This window comes from Miscanthus floridulus, chromosome 1, assembly GCF_019320115.1.
Source record: "Miscanthus floridulus cultivar M001 chromosome 1, ASM1932011v1, whole genome shotgun sequence".
Lineage (NCBI taxonomy): Eukaryota > Viridiplantae > Streptophyta > Magnoliopsida > Poales > Poaceae > Miscanthus > Miscanthus floridulus.
Window position 1 is genome coordinate 140,647,464 of NC_089580.1, and position 18,152 is coordinate 140,665,615.

At 44.9% G+C, this 18,152-nt stretch overlaps 1 protein-coding gene across 10 annotated transcripts; it reads right to left on the minus strand.

Moving 5' to 3' along the window:
• Window positions 1–2,403: 2,403 nt before the first annotated feature.
• Window positions 2,404–10,826, minus strand: LOC136542506 (disease resistance protein RGA2-like). Of its 10 annotated transcripts, XM_066535006.1 has the most exons (5): window positions 8,244–10,575; window positions 8,021–8,112; window positions 7,053–7,169; window positions 2,915–6,712; window positions 2,404–2,831 (listed from the first exon to the last, which is right to left on the minus strand). In XM_066535006.1, exons 2-5 carry the CDS (start codon window positions 8,026–8,028, stop codon window positions 2,765–2,767), a joined length of 3,990 nt encoding a protein of 1,329 aa, XP_066391103.1. In that variant the 5' UTR covers window positions 8,029–8,112; window positions 8,244–10,575; the 3' UTR covers window positions 2,404–2,764. The 10 variants fall into 10 exon arrangements, with proteins under 10 accessions (XP_066391103.1, XP_066391135.1, XP_066391087.1 ...); XM_066535038.1 differs by lacking the exons at window positions 8,021–8,112; window positions 8,244–10,575 and adding an exon at window positions 10,622–10,826 and having other exon boundaries at window positions 2,915–6,709; window positions 7,048–7,169; XM_066534990.1 differs by lacking the exons at window positions 8,021–8,112; window positions 8,244–10,575 and adding an exon at window positions 10,605–10,826 and having other exon boundaries at window positions 2,915–6,709.
• Window positions 10,827–18,152: the final 7,326 nt, after the last annotated feature.

Here is an 18,152-nt window from a genome sequence, read left to right on the forward strand (position 1 = left end):
CCGGATCTACCTGCTGGTGGTTCGCTTGCTGCCTCCAGTGCAGCGGTTGTTGAGATCCAGCACCCTGCGGAGCTATGCTCGGATGGCCGATGCAGCGCTGCCGCTTCGACAGTTGTGGAGGCGACGACCTGCATGGTGGCTGAGCCTGTCGCTGCGCTCGATGCTGCTCTACCTTCACCCGCCTGCATGTCCGACGGCTGCGGCGGCGCGGGCTCCGACATGACGGTGTCTGAAGAGGCGGACCACGGGGCTGTCATGGAACCTCGGGGTGGCGCATCCTCTCCGGCGTGTAGCTGGCGGCCGCCCCTGGCCGAGCCGCCGTCACCGGGTGCGAGCGGTGCCGCGGCTGCCGAAGCTGCGGGTGCCAACGCTGGCACGTCCGCCCAGTCGCCCGGGATGGTGGAGCTCGGATCCCGTACGGGTGGGCCCAGCGACGGCGGATCCGCGGCAACCACCGACGCTGTGTTCGTCCCCGAGCTGGCGTCGCCTGCTCGCTCGAAGGGTCGCTCCAACTGCCGACGGCGCTCGATGGGTCGCTCCACTCTCTCCCCCGACGCCGCCTCGTTCTTCCCCGGCCACCTCTCCGCCGGTAGGTCCAAACGCTTGCGTTGGGAGGATGGCTCTCTCTCCGGCGACTCCGACCTCGAGCGCTCTCCTTCCCCGTCGCTGAAGGCCGCGAGTTTTACTCGCTCGGGCGCTGCTCCCTCCTCGGCGAGCCACCCACCGATGGCGGCTGCGGCTGCCACCCCAGTGCCGCGACGCCACAGGCGGCGTCGACGCCGTCAACGACGCAGCGGGCGGAGGGCTGCCATGGCCCCGATGGGTGACTGCGACCCGCCACGCTGGGGCGGTGCGGCCGCGCCCTCCGTGGCTCCGCGGATCCCAGTTCAACTGCGGCTCGGCCCGCGGAGCAGGGTATCTGCCCTTGATGCAGATGGGTGGCGGTGCACCCTGCCTCGTTCTCCAATTCTTCCCGTGGCCAACCAGCGGCTGCGTCGGGGGGGCGGTGAGGCCATGCTTCAGCTGGGCATCCCACCGGGGGTCAGACCCCGGATCTTCCCGGTCGATTTTCGGGGTAGGTGCTTCAACTGCCTATCCCGGACTCACCGGGTGGGCACCTGCCGGCTCCCCCGCCGCTGCCTGCGTTGCCGCGGGTTTGGGCACAGAGCGCGTGACTGCAAGCGGCCGAGGTCCAACGATGTCGCCACCGCCTCCACTTGCCATTCCTCGCCGTTGTTGGGTGTATGTGCGCTGGGTGGCAGAGCATGGTCGTGGACTGGCTCGCTTTGCTTCGGCAGCGTTACCGTCAAGGCCACCTCTGGGTTGCCTGCTGATTCGTCGACGCCCCACGCCACATCCGTGATTCCTGCTGCAGGCGAGGTTGCCGTGGACTCCTCCCTGCCTCAGGTTTCCTTCGACGACTTCTTCGACCCCATCGCTTCCGAGATGCAGGCCGTGCCGGCCAATGAGCGATGGGATCCCATGCGCTCCGAGGGGTTGGTCGTCATGGGGAAGCCTTCGGGTGTGGGGGTCTCGGCAGGAAGGTCGCCCCTTCCGGCGTAGCTTTGTGGATCGCCTGACTTGGCCGCGCCTTCACATCTGGAGGATGCTCCCTCCGGTTGGGGGGCCGACTGCGTCAATGTGGAGATCGCTGGCCCATCTTGCTCGGCCCCTTCTTCGGGCGAGGAGCACTCGGGCCACGCGGGGTCGCCGTCCAGAGTTCCTTCTCAGCCTGTGGCCTTGTCGCCCATGGGCGCGGCGGCGGCTATGGCGCCTGCTCCGGTGTCACCAAGTGCACTCTCGCAGTATCTGCAGTCGCAGCTTTGCTCTGCCATCACGGAGCCGATCTTGGTCGAACCTCCACATCTCCGTGTTCCTAGGAGGAGTCGTGCGGTTGAAAGCACATCCTCACAGCCACGTCGTAGCGGGAGGCTAGCGGCCAAGAGTAGATGCAGAGCCTTCAACCCGATCGTGCAAGCCCAGAACGTGTTGATGGCAAAATTGGGAGTCCACCAGCAGGATCAGGCGTCGCAGGCCGATGCGGAGGGCAATTTCGATGAGTACATGGCCCTATTCGACGGGCCTCTCTCGGAGTCCAAGCGTGAGGCAATCAGGATGCTCTTCCCGGCCGGCTCCGCGATTGAGGGCATCCAGCTGGTGGAGGGGGTGAAACTTGAGGTTTAGCCTACCTCTGGGTGCCCGCCCTAGGTCGTTCGATCGTTGTCCATGGCTTAGTTTACTAGCTCGCTGTCGCTCAGCCCGTTGTTGCTTTTAGTCCTCTCGTGGTAGTAGCCGGGCTTCGTCGTAGTCTTCTTTAGTTTTTTTTCGCTTGTGTCTTCTCCTCGCCTAGGAAACCTTTGGTTACCTAGTGTTGAGCCGTTTGTTATTTGGTTTGGTGGTCTACTTCCTCTTAATGAAATACGAGCTACACGGCATGTTTGAGAAAAAAACGTTGAAAAAACAAATAATGCGTAGTTCAATACAGAAGAGAGTTTGATTTGCTGGGGTAGATTGGCCATTTGTTTTTCCTTTGGGGTTCTCTTTCCTGTTGTCCCTAGGGAGTGTTGTGAGAGGGAACCCCTGTGTTCGGTGGTCAAGCAGCCATCCTGTACATAAATTGTCTTCTTCTAAAGGGCAGACCTAGTGCCAGAGGCTCCCACACGAGTGGGGTCTGTGGAAGGGAAAAACCGAGGCAAATCTTCCTCCCGCAAAATCTGCAGAGGCTGCTTCGAACCCGTGACCTGATGACTCAGTGAGACAGCTCTCACCACTGCACCAGGCCTGCCCTTCTCATAAATTGTCTTCTTCTGCTTAACTGAAATGCAAAGCTCCTGCCATTTCATTAAAAAAAGTTACCATTAACATACAATTTATTATTGTAATTACTTATATACTAAACAAGTGACATTCTTACCTCTGATTGATATCGCCTCTAATCAGTGGCTGGTTCACTTCCATCAACTTTGGGCAGTTGACAATGTACACCTTTTTTATGTTTGCAATTGCTTCCTGTCCAATTTTTTCGAGGTCTTGACAACCGAGAATCAGCAATTCCTGGAGTGATACAAGATTATTGCCCCACAGGCGTGCTGGAATGGATACAATGCCTTTGCAATAACTCATGTCCAGTAATTCGAGGGAGGTGAGGTTCTCCAGGAAGCCAGGAAATGAGGCAGATAAATCCCCACAATCATCTAAGGAGAGCCTTTGGAGGGACGATGGTAGCACCATCCCATTTTTCCAGTCGAGATTTGGACAGGCCCAAATGGACAAATCCTTCAGAAGAGGAAAACTCCCAAATTGTTCAGCGGGCAGGGTTGACAGGGATCCACATTGGCTAATATTAATACATTCGATGGCATGGAGAGAGAGGAGGATGTCATCAAGAGCTTCGACCTTGTTGCAGGACTCAATGGTAAGTTGGGTGAGTAACGGGAATTTAGCAACACTGCCTCCAATAATTGTCGTCAGCGATGCGCAATCACGGATGTTGAGCTGCTGTAGTAATGGAAGACTCCACTTTTGTAGATCGATGGATACCTGATGGGTACGGAATAAGTCAAAGCTGGTGATAGACCCACAATCAATATCATCTCTGAGATTCCCAGAATCTACAAGCTTGAGCTGCTTCAGGGATCGGGAAAACAGTCGTTGTGATCTGATCTTTGGACAGCATAGCACCTCAAGTACTTCAAGGAAATGCAAATCTCCAAATCTTTCGGTTGGGACGAATTCCACATTTCTGCAATCACCTATTACTATCTTCTTGATTGCAGGTATATAAGCTGGTTCTAGAAATTGTTCCAGGCTTGATAAATTTTGGCAATTCTCAATTGTTATATCACTTAGGGATGGGAAAGTGCAGCAATATTCTTCAAAAGAAAGCCAATGGAAAGGGCAGAAACGAGCACTCCTAGTGAATGTCTGGAATGCACAATTACTGATCTTGAGCTCCTGCAGTGATGGAAGACCCCAATTTCGTAGCTCCATGGCAGCCAAAGGACAACCTGTTAAATGCAAGATGGTGAGGGAACCACAATCAATATAGCCTCCGACATTCCCTGAGTTCTTCAGCTTTATCATCTTTAGGGATGGGGCCCTTAGACGTTTTGATTTGATCTTTGGGCAATTCCAGAAATTCAATTCCTCAAGGAAACGAAAATCTCCAAAACTTCCTGTTGGCACAGATTCCATATTTTGGCAGTCTGCAATTACTATCTTCTTGATGGCAGGTATATAATCTGGACTTAGAAAGTGCTCTAGGCTTGATAGGTCTTGGCACTTCTCAATTGTTAGCTCAACGAGGTAAGAGAAAGTGCTGGTACCGATGCTGTCGCCTACTACCATGTTATTAAAGAGCACCGCTGGTTTCACATTTAGGTTTGTTTGCTGTGAGTTCCGAGAAACCGATATGCTCTTTAATCCATTGCAATTGTGGATTGAAAGTAATGTTATGTTGGCAAAGTTTTCTGGATTAATCGAGTTTGGAAGAGATGCACCTTGATAATCACGAAGCCTAAGTTGGTTTCCCTGCCCAGCAGTAGCACTTGCATGAATTGGCAAAGCATGTTCTTGACAAAATTGATACGTCGCCGACTCAAATCTCTGCAGGTTGATCAACTTAGTGGAACCACCAGGAAAGTTGTCGAATTTGCACCTCCTAGCGTATAGTATTTGTATATTGTAGAGGCAACAAAACACTGACGGGAGGCTCTTCGAAACACAATTCTTGGAGATTTCAAGGTACCGAAGGTGCTTCATGTTGGACATATTCTTTGGTAATGCCCTTATGGAGGCAAAAATAATGACCCGCAAGCGTCCAAGTTCACTAAACCAGTGCTCCAATACAGCACTGTTATCAATCCTTAGAGACTTTCCATAGAAAAGAATACTTAAAGACTTGTTGCAAAATAGGGTGCGCAACTTTCGATGCTTGCTTAGCCTCAGCAGGTCATTACCGTCCACATCACTGTTTTGCAGTATCGACAGATGGCGAACATTCTGAGGAACATTTTGAATGTCGCTTGTGTTATTTATGATGAAGCAATCCTCCTTTGAAACAAGTTGTGCCATGTCATGAATCAAGTCATGGATTACGTACTTAGAACCGAGAATCTGAAAGAAGGACCTATTTACAAGGTCTTCAAAGTACCGAGAACCAATTTCTTGGAGTGGAATGTTGCCTTCAGGTACCACAAAGCCTTCCGCTACCCACAATTCAGCTAGACTTTCCTTTTCGAAATTGTAGTCTTTGGGGTAGACAGCACAGAATGAGAAACATCTTTTCAAGTAGAATGGTAAATACACATAGCTCAACCGAAGAGCAGGCAAAATGTCAGTCTCCTCTTGCCTAAGCTGCCATAGTTCACTCTCTAATATACCGCTCCAGTGTCTGGTGTCAAGCTTCATTCCTAACAGGCGTCCAAGAGTTTTTGCAGCTAACGGAGAGCCCTTTAACTTCCCAAGTATGCCTCTACCAATCTGCTCTAACTCGGGATCAATGTGAGAAGCATCAGACCCAAAGGCACATTGTTTGAAAAAATCCCAAAAGTCCTCATTATTCAAGCTACCCAGTGGAAAAGACTCCATTGTACCCACTCTATCAGCAACCTTCTGAGACCTTGTGGTCACCAACAACATACTTCCCTGAACAACATTTGTGAGGGGTGCACAAAACCTCTCCCAGCATTGTCCATTCAAGGCATCATCCCACATGTCATCAAGGATGATCAAAAACCTTTCTTTGTTCAATTGTCTTACGAGAGCTTGCTGAAGAGAATCCAAATCATCAGTTGTTGCTTGCTTTCTAGAAACGGATTGTATGGCATCTTGGGTCAACCTCTTGACATCAAATTCGTCTGAGACACATACCCACCCGATCTTTTTGAAGTGGGAATTCACCTCTGGATGCTTGGAGATTTGTTGTGCTAATGTAGTCTTTCCAATACCTCCAATTCCAACCATTGGCAGGACAGAAACACTTGTCATCACTGGGCCATTACCACCTGGTACAGTAGCTTGGTTACTAGTTGATGCAATAGTTAAATTTTCCATTATTCTCCTGCGTTTAGGACAAACCACGCCACCATTCATGGGCACACAAAGCAGTGAAATCAAATCCTTCAATTCCTTGTCACGACCAAAAATCCTTTTTTCAGTGGGGAAAGAACTGGTCTTTGGTCGGATTGATTCATCAAATCTCTGTGGTACTGCACGTAGACCCGTCTTTTCCAGCTCACTAGAAAGAGTATCTAGCCTTTTTTGAATGTCATCCACTCTGCTGAAGCTGCCCTGAACAACACTGTTAAAGAATTCAACAGAAGGAGGTTGAGTTGCATTATTCTCCACTTGCATCTTTAGCTCATACCATTTAAACTCATCAAGAAGGTCCTCAGCGTCGTACACCGCATCCTTGAGTGCTGGAAGGTGCTCCGCTACATTGCTGACGTGGCTCCTCCACTCTGCTCGGTCAACGAGATCATACATTGCAGGAAGAGTTGCTTCTCTGAGGCCCTGAAGGCTACTTACTAAGCACAATACCTCTGCTGCAAGCTTTTGCTCCTCTCGGTTGCTCCACTTGGAGCGCAGAAAAGAAAAGGCTGATTTGACCCACTGAATAAGGGTAGCACACTCGTTCAAGCCGGTAATGGCTCCCATGGCTTGTGGAAGATTCATGGTGACAGGTTTATGAAAAGTATTCCTTTTTTCCCTGCTGACAATGATAAACCAATACGATGAACATTTAAGCATCATAGAAGTTGTTCGATTGGTGTAAATAAAAATATTATACCAGTAAGCGCAAAATGTTCGAATCAAATATTCATTTCATAACAGTAACTTAGTTTGAGGTGGATATATATTTTCTCAAAATTTGTACAGCAAAAAAATATTTAGAAAATATTGATAGATAACATTGTAAAACTATTTGTACAATGGAATTTACGATTTTTCACTGAGCTGAGAGCTAACGAACAAAATGAACTTTGTTACCCACACTTGTTATTATTGGAATCGTGATTTTGCTTCACAACATTCTCATAGACGGACCTTACCAGCGATGGTGCACAGCTATTGGTAACTGCACCACAATCTGGGCATCCTCTAATCTGCGCCCTTCCTGCAAGACACAGAAGTCCCAAAGTAGCTTTCCCAGCTTCCAGCTAAGAGCTCTGCCAAACAGATTTAGAGAGAAACTAATATATGCTAATTCTGTGAAGGGATCATCTTAAATGAACTAAATTGCTTACTGTTGAAAAAACTAGCTTCACATAATTCATTTCCCACACTGAATTATATTACTTCCTACGTATAATTTATTTAAGTGAATCACTTCTCTAAAGAATCACTTCTCACAGGGAAATATAAGATGCTCTACCAAACTACTATCAAACAAGCTCTTAATATTCTAAAACTCATGTTAAAATTATCTTACTAACACTAATCGAAGATTACTTCTAGAGCCTTCACTCTATTCCACACAAGAGGTGTTAAAAAGAAAATGATTCAATTCTCATAAAATAATAAATATTTATCCTTCAATTTTAGTAATCTCTAGTGGTCATCATCGATAATAATAGCTAGTATCAAATATATTAAATTCTCTAAAAAACCACCCGTTTTTGACATAATATAACGTAACCCCTTAAGCCTATATCATACTCTTCTTCTTAATATATAATGATACGCAGCTCTCTTGCATGTTCGAGCAAAAAAAAGCCTATATCATATCAAAATTACTCACCTATGCAATTTGATCTAGAGTAACTGAATTTGCATCTAATAAATTACCCACATCTCACATTATCAAGATAATTTAAAATTCCCTAATCTTCACGCAAATTACCCATGTCAGCCATTATTAAAAAAACTAAAATAACCCCTCAATCTACGTTTAAACTACCTACATATTCTATTATAAAAAATACCATAAACTTTCCCTAATATACTTCTAAAATACCCATTTCTGCCACTATTAACAAACACTAACTCAAGTAAGCATAGATAATGTGCGCCACCATACATGGGCATAAATATCTGGACCGGCTGGGCTGTCTACGCTCAGGTCAAGGAGGCCCAGGAGGCCAGGAACCTGCTCCGCGAAGCCTCCTCCGCCTGCGTGTTTCAGCTGACGTGAATGATTTCTCTGGTAGATCTAGGAGTTGGACGGATCCGGCCGATCGATAGCGCAAGTTCAGCTGCGGTGCAAAGAGATGCATGGCGGACAAAATGAAGAGAGAGGTTACCTGCGACTGCGAGTGGGAGATCGATTGGCAGGAAGGAGCGGGGCAGCTCAGCTGATGGCTTGGAAGTTGGACTCGGCTCGCTCGCCTCGCACTTCTGAATTCCTGCCCGCGCGCTCAGCTCTCGCCTCTCGCCCTGCCCTATAGGCGCGCAAGGGAGATGAACCTTACTCGCGGGTTCCAGCGTTTGCAGACGGAATGTTCGAGGAAGCAGCGCCCCTTGTACAGAACCGGACAGTAGAATTGACTTGGGAGTCTCCGTCGGCAGAGGTCCAGGCCCCAAACTGATGCCTGAGCCGCAGCGGTGGGTGGCCAAGAGCCGGAATTTTTGTAAACCCCTTTTTAAATCAATGCTATTACTAAACCTATCCAAAATCTATTTTCAGATCTGACCTGTTTGGTGCAGGGTTCAAAATTTCGGCCAAATTTCGGCCGAATCTCCGAAATTTCGTAATACACTGATACATGTGTTATATAACTCTAAACTTATATTTTTTCTATTGTTTATATTGCATATTCTTCTATTCAATAGATGTGTAGTCATAAATCATACTAATATTTGTTTAGATCTAAACTTTTTTTTAGAAAAAACATACTTCATGTGCTAATCTTTAAAAAAAATCAGCGAAATTTCAGCCGAATTTCGCGAAATTCGGTAATTTCTGTGGTGGCTGAAATTTTTGCGATACCGAAATTAAAAACCATATTTGGTGTCACGCCACATGCACTGGAAAAGGGCGCCACGGTGACGTGGCCGGAGACCCATTCCTACGTGGCCCAAAACGGGCCCCACCTTGTCGTGCCACCGAAGCAGGCACGATAGAGCTGTCGCGCCAAGCGAGATGACGCGACATACTCATATAGAGGTTGCAGCTTGGTCCAGATTTCTTTCTCTCTCTCTCTCTCTCTTTGCCCACGTCTAGACACCGAGCCGCCTAGGCGCACCCGCCGTTGGCAATTTGGGCGGGGCGCCTCCCTCCGCCACCGGTGCTAGCGCCGCCAAGCACCCCCTCGTCAGCTCCCCGCGTTCCTTCATCTATGCTTTGCTAGCTAGGGTTGGGAACATTGGGGATTTCTTGAATGTTTGTGTGTGTTGCTTGGTAGGATTTGATACATACAATAGGTTTAGGGTAGTCTTTGTCCAGCTATGGTGTGCGGTGTAGGCATTATCTCAGAAGTTAGTGAACGACGTTACCAAGAATTTCTGAAAAATAATAATACAAAAACATTGATTCCTAGCAATTGATGATATATTATATGGCCCCGTTTGGATCCTTAATTGAAATCCATTCTGATAATTATAATCTAAGCACATATTAATTAAGCTAATATATAATATATTTGTATGCTGAATATATTTATATACTATTGTTGGTCATACAAGGAAGATACTTGTACGATGCATTTCTATTGTAGGGGAGTGAGCCAAAGAACATGCCATATAAGTTGCAAAGTAGAAATATAGTATAGTGATTTATGGAATTAATTTTCATCTACCACCTTATTAATTTAAGATAGTATTATATCTGAACTTTGAAAAGTTGTGGACGTTAAATTCTAAACCAAATAGCCTAGTCCAAACGAGCCCTAAGGAAATTTCATGGTCAAAATATAAGGCTTAAGAGTTTTCAAATTCTAAAACGGCTACTTAAAACAGAGGCAGTACAAGAGGACAAGCAGCTGAGATATAGCATGGGTTGGCTTCTACAATTTGCATTAAAGCTTGACAAGAAGATAAGATACACTATCTGCTCTAATGCTGAACCTTATACCATGTCGGTCTTGTGCAAAGGACCTCTAATGAACTAAAGCATATTGGCAGCTGAAATTCATTCACTCAAGAGTTAAAAAGATCAAACATAAGATTGCCTATAAATTAGCTTAGATTTAGCATAGAAATATAGCAGCATGAAAAGTACTAGATCTATGCCGAACAAAACAAGAAGGGACTCGTATTGTTTTCATTTCTAGGATCTACAGAAGTCAAATCTCCAAAAAAAAAAAAGAAACTAAAGGAAAGACATATGTGCATGGCACCAGTTTAATACTTTAATTACAGTTAGCCAAGAAAAGGTATCACTATTAGGACTCATGGCCCAAACAAAAACAAAACGAGCCCATCTGTCGAAATGCTTCAACATCAACATAACTACTTTCATGAGCATAATGATTTGTGTGCTATTGATAAAAAAAATATGTTTTTTCCTTTCAATTGTAAAATGGAAACACATATTAAAACTTGCAGTTTAAAACTAAACATCCAGATGCGATCATGAAGAAGAAAAACCAGACTGCATTCGACTGTAGTACCATCAATTTGTGTCAATTAATTAAAGCTGCAGATTTGTGAGCATAGCTTAGAACCTTATATTTCCTTGTACCATTATTATTCAAGGTCATGCAATCTTCGAGCACTCCTGACACAAGAGATGGCCTTTGAATCTGCACTTTGTGCATGGAACCAAATTCAGCTTCAAGTGATTCGTAGAGATCATCTAGCATGCCCAAACTAAGTACGCCTCCTTTCCGAACTGAGCCCATTCCTTTGCACTGTGAGCATGCTACAATCTGAAGATCACCGCACCTTTTACACATACCAAGTGACCTGCAGTGGATTTGTACATTGCTCAGACAAAATATATACGAGTGGTTGGTAAGGATATGCAGATTGCAGAGCACTTTCTGAACTTGTGTCCTACTCCTATATATGCCATATCCTTTCTCATGGTACTTGGTCATGAATTTTCTAAACATAAGTCATCTACTGATTTTTTTTTTTTAGAAAAATGGAACTTTATTCCTTTCCTCTGAAAATAAGTTATCTACTGATAAGCTAAATACATATTTTTTCTGAAAATTTGTTAACCCTTTTCAAATTCCCCAAATATTGTATTTAAATTCATGCTCCCTGCTGGTCCAAATTAAATCTGCGTTCTGTTCCCAGTTAATCATTGCGAATCACTTACAGTAACAGCGCAGCTATCCTTCAGCAAGATACTATAAACAGCACAAATGGGGCTAACCAAACAAAAGACAGAGAAAGAGAGATGGGAAGGGAAGAGACCTTCTTTGGGAGGAGGCAATGAAGCCGTCAACCTTGGGCGCAGCAATGGTGGCACCGAGCAGCAGCGCACCCACCACGAAGCCGGCGATCTCGCTGCCGGTCAGCCCATCCATCTCTTCTCCCTCTGCTCTGGTGCCCACTGGGGACGGATGAGGTTGCGAAGATCGGTCGAGGGAGCTGGCCGAAGGCCGGCTTGTCCAGTCGCTCCGTAAGACTGAGGTGGGCCGTGTGCCACGGGAAACATTAGCTTGGGCTGAAAATAGGAAGACTAAAAGAGAAAAGGCCCATTCTAACCTACCATTATTGCCCCAGGCCCAGTCTAATTTTGTTCGACAGCAAAAACATAGATCATTTCCTACTTCAATTATTCAAGGCCTTTCTGATCTACTAAATTTAATTACTAGCTGCAGCAAAAAATTAGCCACTCCCTCCATCCCCCCGCCCCAAAAAAAAGTTCTAGGATTTAGGACAGATTAGTGCTCAATAAAAATTACTCGCGTATCACTATTTATTGAATGTGAACTGTGCTATTAATGAATAAATCGCTCGTTAAAAAGGAACATACGGAGGCATGTAGACCATAATCTCAAGCTGATATGGCCAAACTACTATCCAAGAGCTAAAACATCAAGGCTTTTTTTTTGGGACAATTTGAATCCTAGAACAAAGTTTTTTTCCAGGAGGGAGAGAGTAATATATAGTTAGTTAGCTAAGAGCAACTCTAGCAGGAGCCCTCAAATCATAACCTCTACTTTTGAGGGCTCTCTTAACTTTTGATGGCTTGATTTGTTTGCATCTATTTTAGCAAGAGCTTTCAAAATCATCCTAATAGACACTTTCATATGAGACCCACTCGTCATTCTCTATCTTAGCTATGCGTGCTGCTCCTCCGGGGAGACCGCACCACTTGATGGAGCCCAGGCGGCGGGCAACGGGAAGAGGGCGACCATCGGGAGCACGCAAATGCATTGGGTGTTAGGCACCCCACGACGGTCATCGATCGGTAGGAGGCTATGCATCTCAACGGGCGTTGGGACCCGACACATTGCACATCGGGCCACTAGGAGGAGTCACGCCTCTGGCCATCTAGATGAGGTTGCATGCCAGGCGTCCTCTAGCTACTCGGAAGGAGTTTACACCGAGGTAGCACGTCAGGAGTCCTCTGGCCGTCGAGGAGGAGCGCCTCCAGCCATCGAGGAGGAGATCACCACCCGCCGAGGAGAAGGTCGCGCGCGGGCATCCTTTGGTTGTCGGGGAGGATCGCCTCCAGCCACCACCACACGTCAGGGAGGTGCCCAGACGGAGGTGCGTCAGGCTCGAGTGAGCCGGTTTCAGATGGAGCGGGGAGGTAAAAGTTGAAACCGAAAAGTAGGGGTCTCCTAGAGGGTCCCTCGGAATAAGGGCCTAAAGGGTGAATTTGAGGGGTACTTTTGAAAGTATGAGAAGAGGCATGTTACACCTATGTTTTCCACCTGAGCTCTCAAATTTTTTGTTTAGAGGCTTGTTTGAAGGTCCTGCTGGAGTTGCTCTAACAGGGGAGGGGAGAAGGGAGAGTGGATGGATCTGGGGAGGGTGAGAGTGTGTGTGAGGAGATAGGAGTAAGACTAAGAGAGAATTCCTGTGTGCCATTATAAAAGATCGCAATTCCCTGTGTGCCCCTGGAAAAGTTCAGCGGTATTCAGCATCACTGCTCCAACTTTTTCATGCCCTCTATGCCACTTCCGTCAATTTGGGCTCTAACGCCGTCAAACTGCAGATGTGAAAAGACGAAAATACCCTTAAGTCTAAATATGTCATTAATTTTTTTGAGCATCTTAACGACTTCAAATGAAAAAACTCAAAACTAGAAAGTTGTAGATCTCGTCGAGATCTATAATTTTCATATAAAAATTATTTTTATTTAATTCCGCAAAAAAAATATGATTTGATATGATTAATATATCTTAGAAAAATTATATATTTTTTTTTTGCGGAATTAAATAAAAATAATTTTTATATGAAAATTATAGATCTCGATGAGATCTACAACTTTCTAGTTTTGAGTTTTTTCATTTGAAGTCGTTATGATGCTCAAAAAAATTTAATGGCATATTTAGACTTAAGGGTATTTTCATCTTTTCACACCTGCAGTTTGACGACGTTAGAGCCCAAACTGACGGAAGTGGCATGGAGGGCACGAAAAAGTTGGAGCAGTGACGCTGAAGACCGCTGAACTTTTCCAGGGACACACAGGGCATTGCGATCTTTTATAATGGCACACAGGGAATTCCCCCTAAGACTAAAGCCTAAGTGAGAGAGGAGATAAGGATAATGATGATGAGGAGGATGTGACAGCTACAACTGGCTATAATCTCTTCTCTACACCTAAAAGACTCTAACATCATCATCTATCTAGTGATACTAAAACTCGATCCTTGCTCACACGTCCACGTCTAATACGAATCATCATTCATTCGAAGCTCACGTGTTCCTGTCCTACCTAGTTTCGATACAAAAACCGGATCTACGTGGCCGTGTCTAATACGAAGTCCCTGAAACTCATGCGTACGCATCCGATTATTGAGGATTATGGTCCCGCTGCAACACACGGACATATATCTACTACTCTCTCCATCCTAAATTATAAGTTAATTTCAACTTTCTTGAAGAGTCAAAGCATCTCAAGTTAGACCAAATTTATATAATAAATTAATAAAATTATGATACCAAATAAGTATTGATAGATTCTTCATCTATATACTCTAAGCTAAACCCCACTAGATGTTTTTTCTCTTTATGCAAGGTATCTATATCATTTTCCACTAAGTGACCCCACCAGATGTTCTATCTCTTCATGCAAGGTGCCCATACTATTTCCCACTAAGTCCATGTCATCCCTTATTAATTACAAAAAAAAAAATATCCACGCCATCTCTATCATGTGTAATACTTTTAATCTTTAGTCTACTAACATGCAGGTCATATACATACGCTATTTGTTTCATCATCTATTCCTCTATAACGTAATCACATATTCTATTGGTTTTTTTCTATTAGCTTACCGATTTTTACAAGATATGATACAATAAAATAACATGCAAGTCAAATTCATATATATATATATATATATATATATATATATATATTATATATTATACAGAATACCATATAGTAATGCTATGTATATAACATATTTATTTTTAGAAAAATCTCGCGGCAACGCGCGGGGTATGTTTCTAATTAACTATATTGTCATAGTATAACTATTTGATGTAATAAATCTTTGGAATTCTTTCTATAATTTTGGTCAATCTTAAAATGTTTTGACTCTTCAAGAAAGTTGGAATGATTTATAATTTGGAATGGAGGGGGTAATTAAAAAACGTTTAAGGCATGGATCGGAGTCTGAGTAGCACCACACAAATGAAATGATGGGGGGTCCGCCGGTCGGTCGGTCGGTGCTTCTCTGATCGACCACCTTGTGCTAGCTAGCAGCTATCCTATTCGACTCGTCAATCGCCACACCACACACTGGCCGGTGGTCGTCGTGACCTTGCCGACGACGATGATATGCATGCTGATATATGGCAGTGGTGGATCGGAGTCGAAGTCGATCGAGAGCCCGGCCGCATGCAGCGTGCCTAACGACCTACGTAGCTGTAGGCTGGGGTCGGCGTCTCACTCTTCACAGAGCATTATCTACGGTTTGACGCGCTTGCTTGCATGCACATTGCGCTTCACGACGAATAGCTAGCTCACAAATGCACACACACTGCATGTGATCGATCGAGTGCCGCCGACCATGCAAAGCACTAGTGTCATCATATCATAATATATATGGATGCATCACGGTCAGATCATATGCATGTGTGGACTCCTACTATCTATCCAAAGTTCCAAACATGTAAGCACCAATCAGCAGACTCGTGGCTCTACCCTAACCACGGTCCTGCCTTAACGCTGGATCACTTCTTTCAGTTCAGATATTTGAAACATGCATGTCCCTGTCCAGCATGCCACCACAAAATAAAACATTCATCTATCCATCACCATCCATCTCGCTCATTCGTCCCTTTCACTAACCAGGGGGCCGGGCTTTTGTGTGTTGCCAACTTGGCGCACGACTGAGCAATCTAGTCACACAACAGCTTCCCTGAGACCGAAAGAGCATGAAAAAGGCAGTACCATACATGAACATCTGGTTCCACTATCTCCCAACTAGGTCGTGTCAACTTTGGCCACTGTTTCCTCTCTAGTACATAGCACCAGCCAGCATACAATGCCTGGTTGACTGGTTCAGAGTAAACAAGCTAAGGATAAAATCTAGTGTATATATAGTGCGATATACATATGTGATGAGGTTCTTGGTCCCGATCTTCACGACGTAGGATCCGATCTTGATAACTAGCTGAAGATCAACCGATAACTTGCTGCAAGCAGCGATAACTAGTGCAACCCGACGACACGCACAAGGAGCCAACCACCGTCTCTATACGGCAGCCTGAACTAAAGATTCGCCCAACCACACTCTCAAAGAAACCAACCTACGCAACCTGAAATCAATGAACCAGGAGCACGGATTGGGTGCCGATGCCGATGACGCGGCCGCTTCTGTAATCTCCGCGAAGGAAAACACAAGAGCAAAGGGGTAGAGATCTCTCTCTGGATTTTGTTAGCACACAGCTGAACAAAGGGGTTGTATTCTCATTATCAAAAGTCTTCGTTTGCTTGGGAGCACATGGATATTTATACAAGAAACAACTCTCCTAGATAGGTATGAAAATGAAATGGAAATGAAAAGATAGAGTATGTGAAAAGGCTTTCACGAAATGGATTTCCAAGGGTCTTCACGCGGCTGTCAGTTTCCAGAGCAGTCTCCACTAAAAGAGTTGTAACTCCCTAGTGGGAAGTCGAAATGACGAGCCGTTTGTTGGTGCGAAAGTAGACTCACTAAGCTTTCCATCCATGTGCAGCATGCATCACAAAACATTGTAGATTGGTACAATTTTGCATGGGAAGTTGTACCAACATTCTGTCCCGGGAAGACTTGTTGACCTTCTAAGCAGTCTTCACTAATCTGGACGTATCTCATTACCTGGAAATCCAAAATTCTTGAAACTGGTACCCTTGGAAACTAGACGTGATAAGCTTTCCAAAATGTCCTCACGCACCCTCGTAACTTTTAGGAATCAAAAGTTATGGCTATTTCTTTCTGAGGTCCGGTCGTCCATGCTACTTTTCCGACAGAGCTATTTTGTAGCATCGTGTCTTCCATGTCTTCATGTGCATACCTGAGCAGCATCAAGATAGAACATTTAGGTAGTATAGCATTCTTAGAAGTGTTGAAATTATAATCAGTTAGAAATGAATTTACCTGCTCTTGTAGTTTCTTGGCATGACTTCGTGTAAGTGGCCCTTGATTTGTATCCTTAATGTTGGATGGTGAATGATTGATACTTGAGCTAGCATGTACCGTTGGAATGTTCTCGTCAACATGTGTCCCTCTAGCACAATCTTCTCTACACATCATTTCCATTAGAAGCAAAGAGCCTTCTCTACACATCATTTCCATAGAAAAATCCAGAGCACCACCCCATGGTAGAATAACTTGACCAGATTATTATGAGAAAACAGAAGCATGCATTAAACGATTTTTTCTCGATGAACTAACCTACTGCTTGAGATAGTGCCATTTTTTATTCATAAAACAAGACGATGGTTACAAACCCAAGGGCAAAAGGGAAAAATGTACAGCAAGAAATGGAGGAGAGAAACACCTACACAAGGCCTTATTTGGATTCACATGTATTCATCTAAAGTTCTAAACACATGTGTGTTGTAGTGGGTTGAGATGGAATTTAGTTTAAATTGCATCACAACCTACTTCAATGCACATGTATTCAAGTGGATACATGTGCATCCAAACAAGCTCCAAGGTGTGTTTTGTCCCTGCCAGTGCCCAAATTCTCATTTTGTCTTTAATCTTCTCCAAGATAAAAGCTGACCGAGATAGAGTTCCGTCTATTGTAAATCTCTCCTATTCCGTTCCTCCAAAGTTTCCCGAGCCACCAGGAGTATCAATGTCAGAACACCCTTTTGGGGGGCACAAGGAGTATGGGCCAACAACTTTGTCCACCACTCATGACGGGTTTTGTACATTCATCCCATTACTAGTGAAAATTTAGATGTGTTTACTTTGAGGAACTATCTTATTCTAGATAAGGGGGTGCATCATGAGACTATTACCCAAATTTAGTAGAATGACTCAATTCCTCAAACTAGTACTACTTATTAACTTGTGAGAGGTACGAGGTGACAATGCATCAACTCATTCCATCACTTCTACAACACGGATTCTATGAGATAGGTCCTCTAATTAACTACACCACCTCTGAAAATGGTGAAATGGGCTCTAGACAAATGCGCACCTATGTTAATAATTTACAAAGGCAAACATCCTAAGGAGACCACCTCTGTTAATTGATTATTTAAAGAGACAGTGGTATTAGGAAGACCGCCTCTGTTAATCGACTAATAGAGATAGACTCCTTAGCATGTCCATCTCTGAAAATAGCTACTAAGAGAGGTGACACTCTTAAGAGGCCTACCTCTAAAGATAGTTGCATAATTATTGGTGCTTCTTAGCATAAGCAGAAAAGCCCGCAAGCGCACGGAAGTACCGTTGTATCACTTCACCCGATGGTATTCAGGGTATCATATTTCCACGAGGAACGGAGGTGTAAGTAGTCTCTTGGCTAGTTTACCCAAGAGAACAAGAGGAAGGATTGGGTAGTGAGGTTCTTTCAATGATTAGAGATCCTAAGAAAGGTAACTTTGCTACTACAGACTTGCTTCGGGCACCGGTGAAT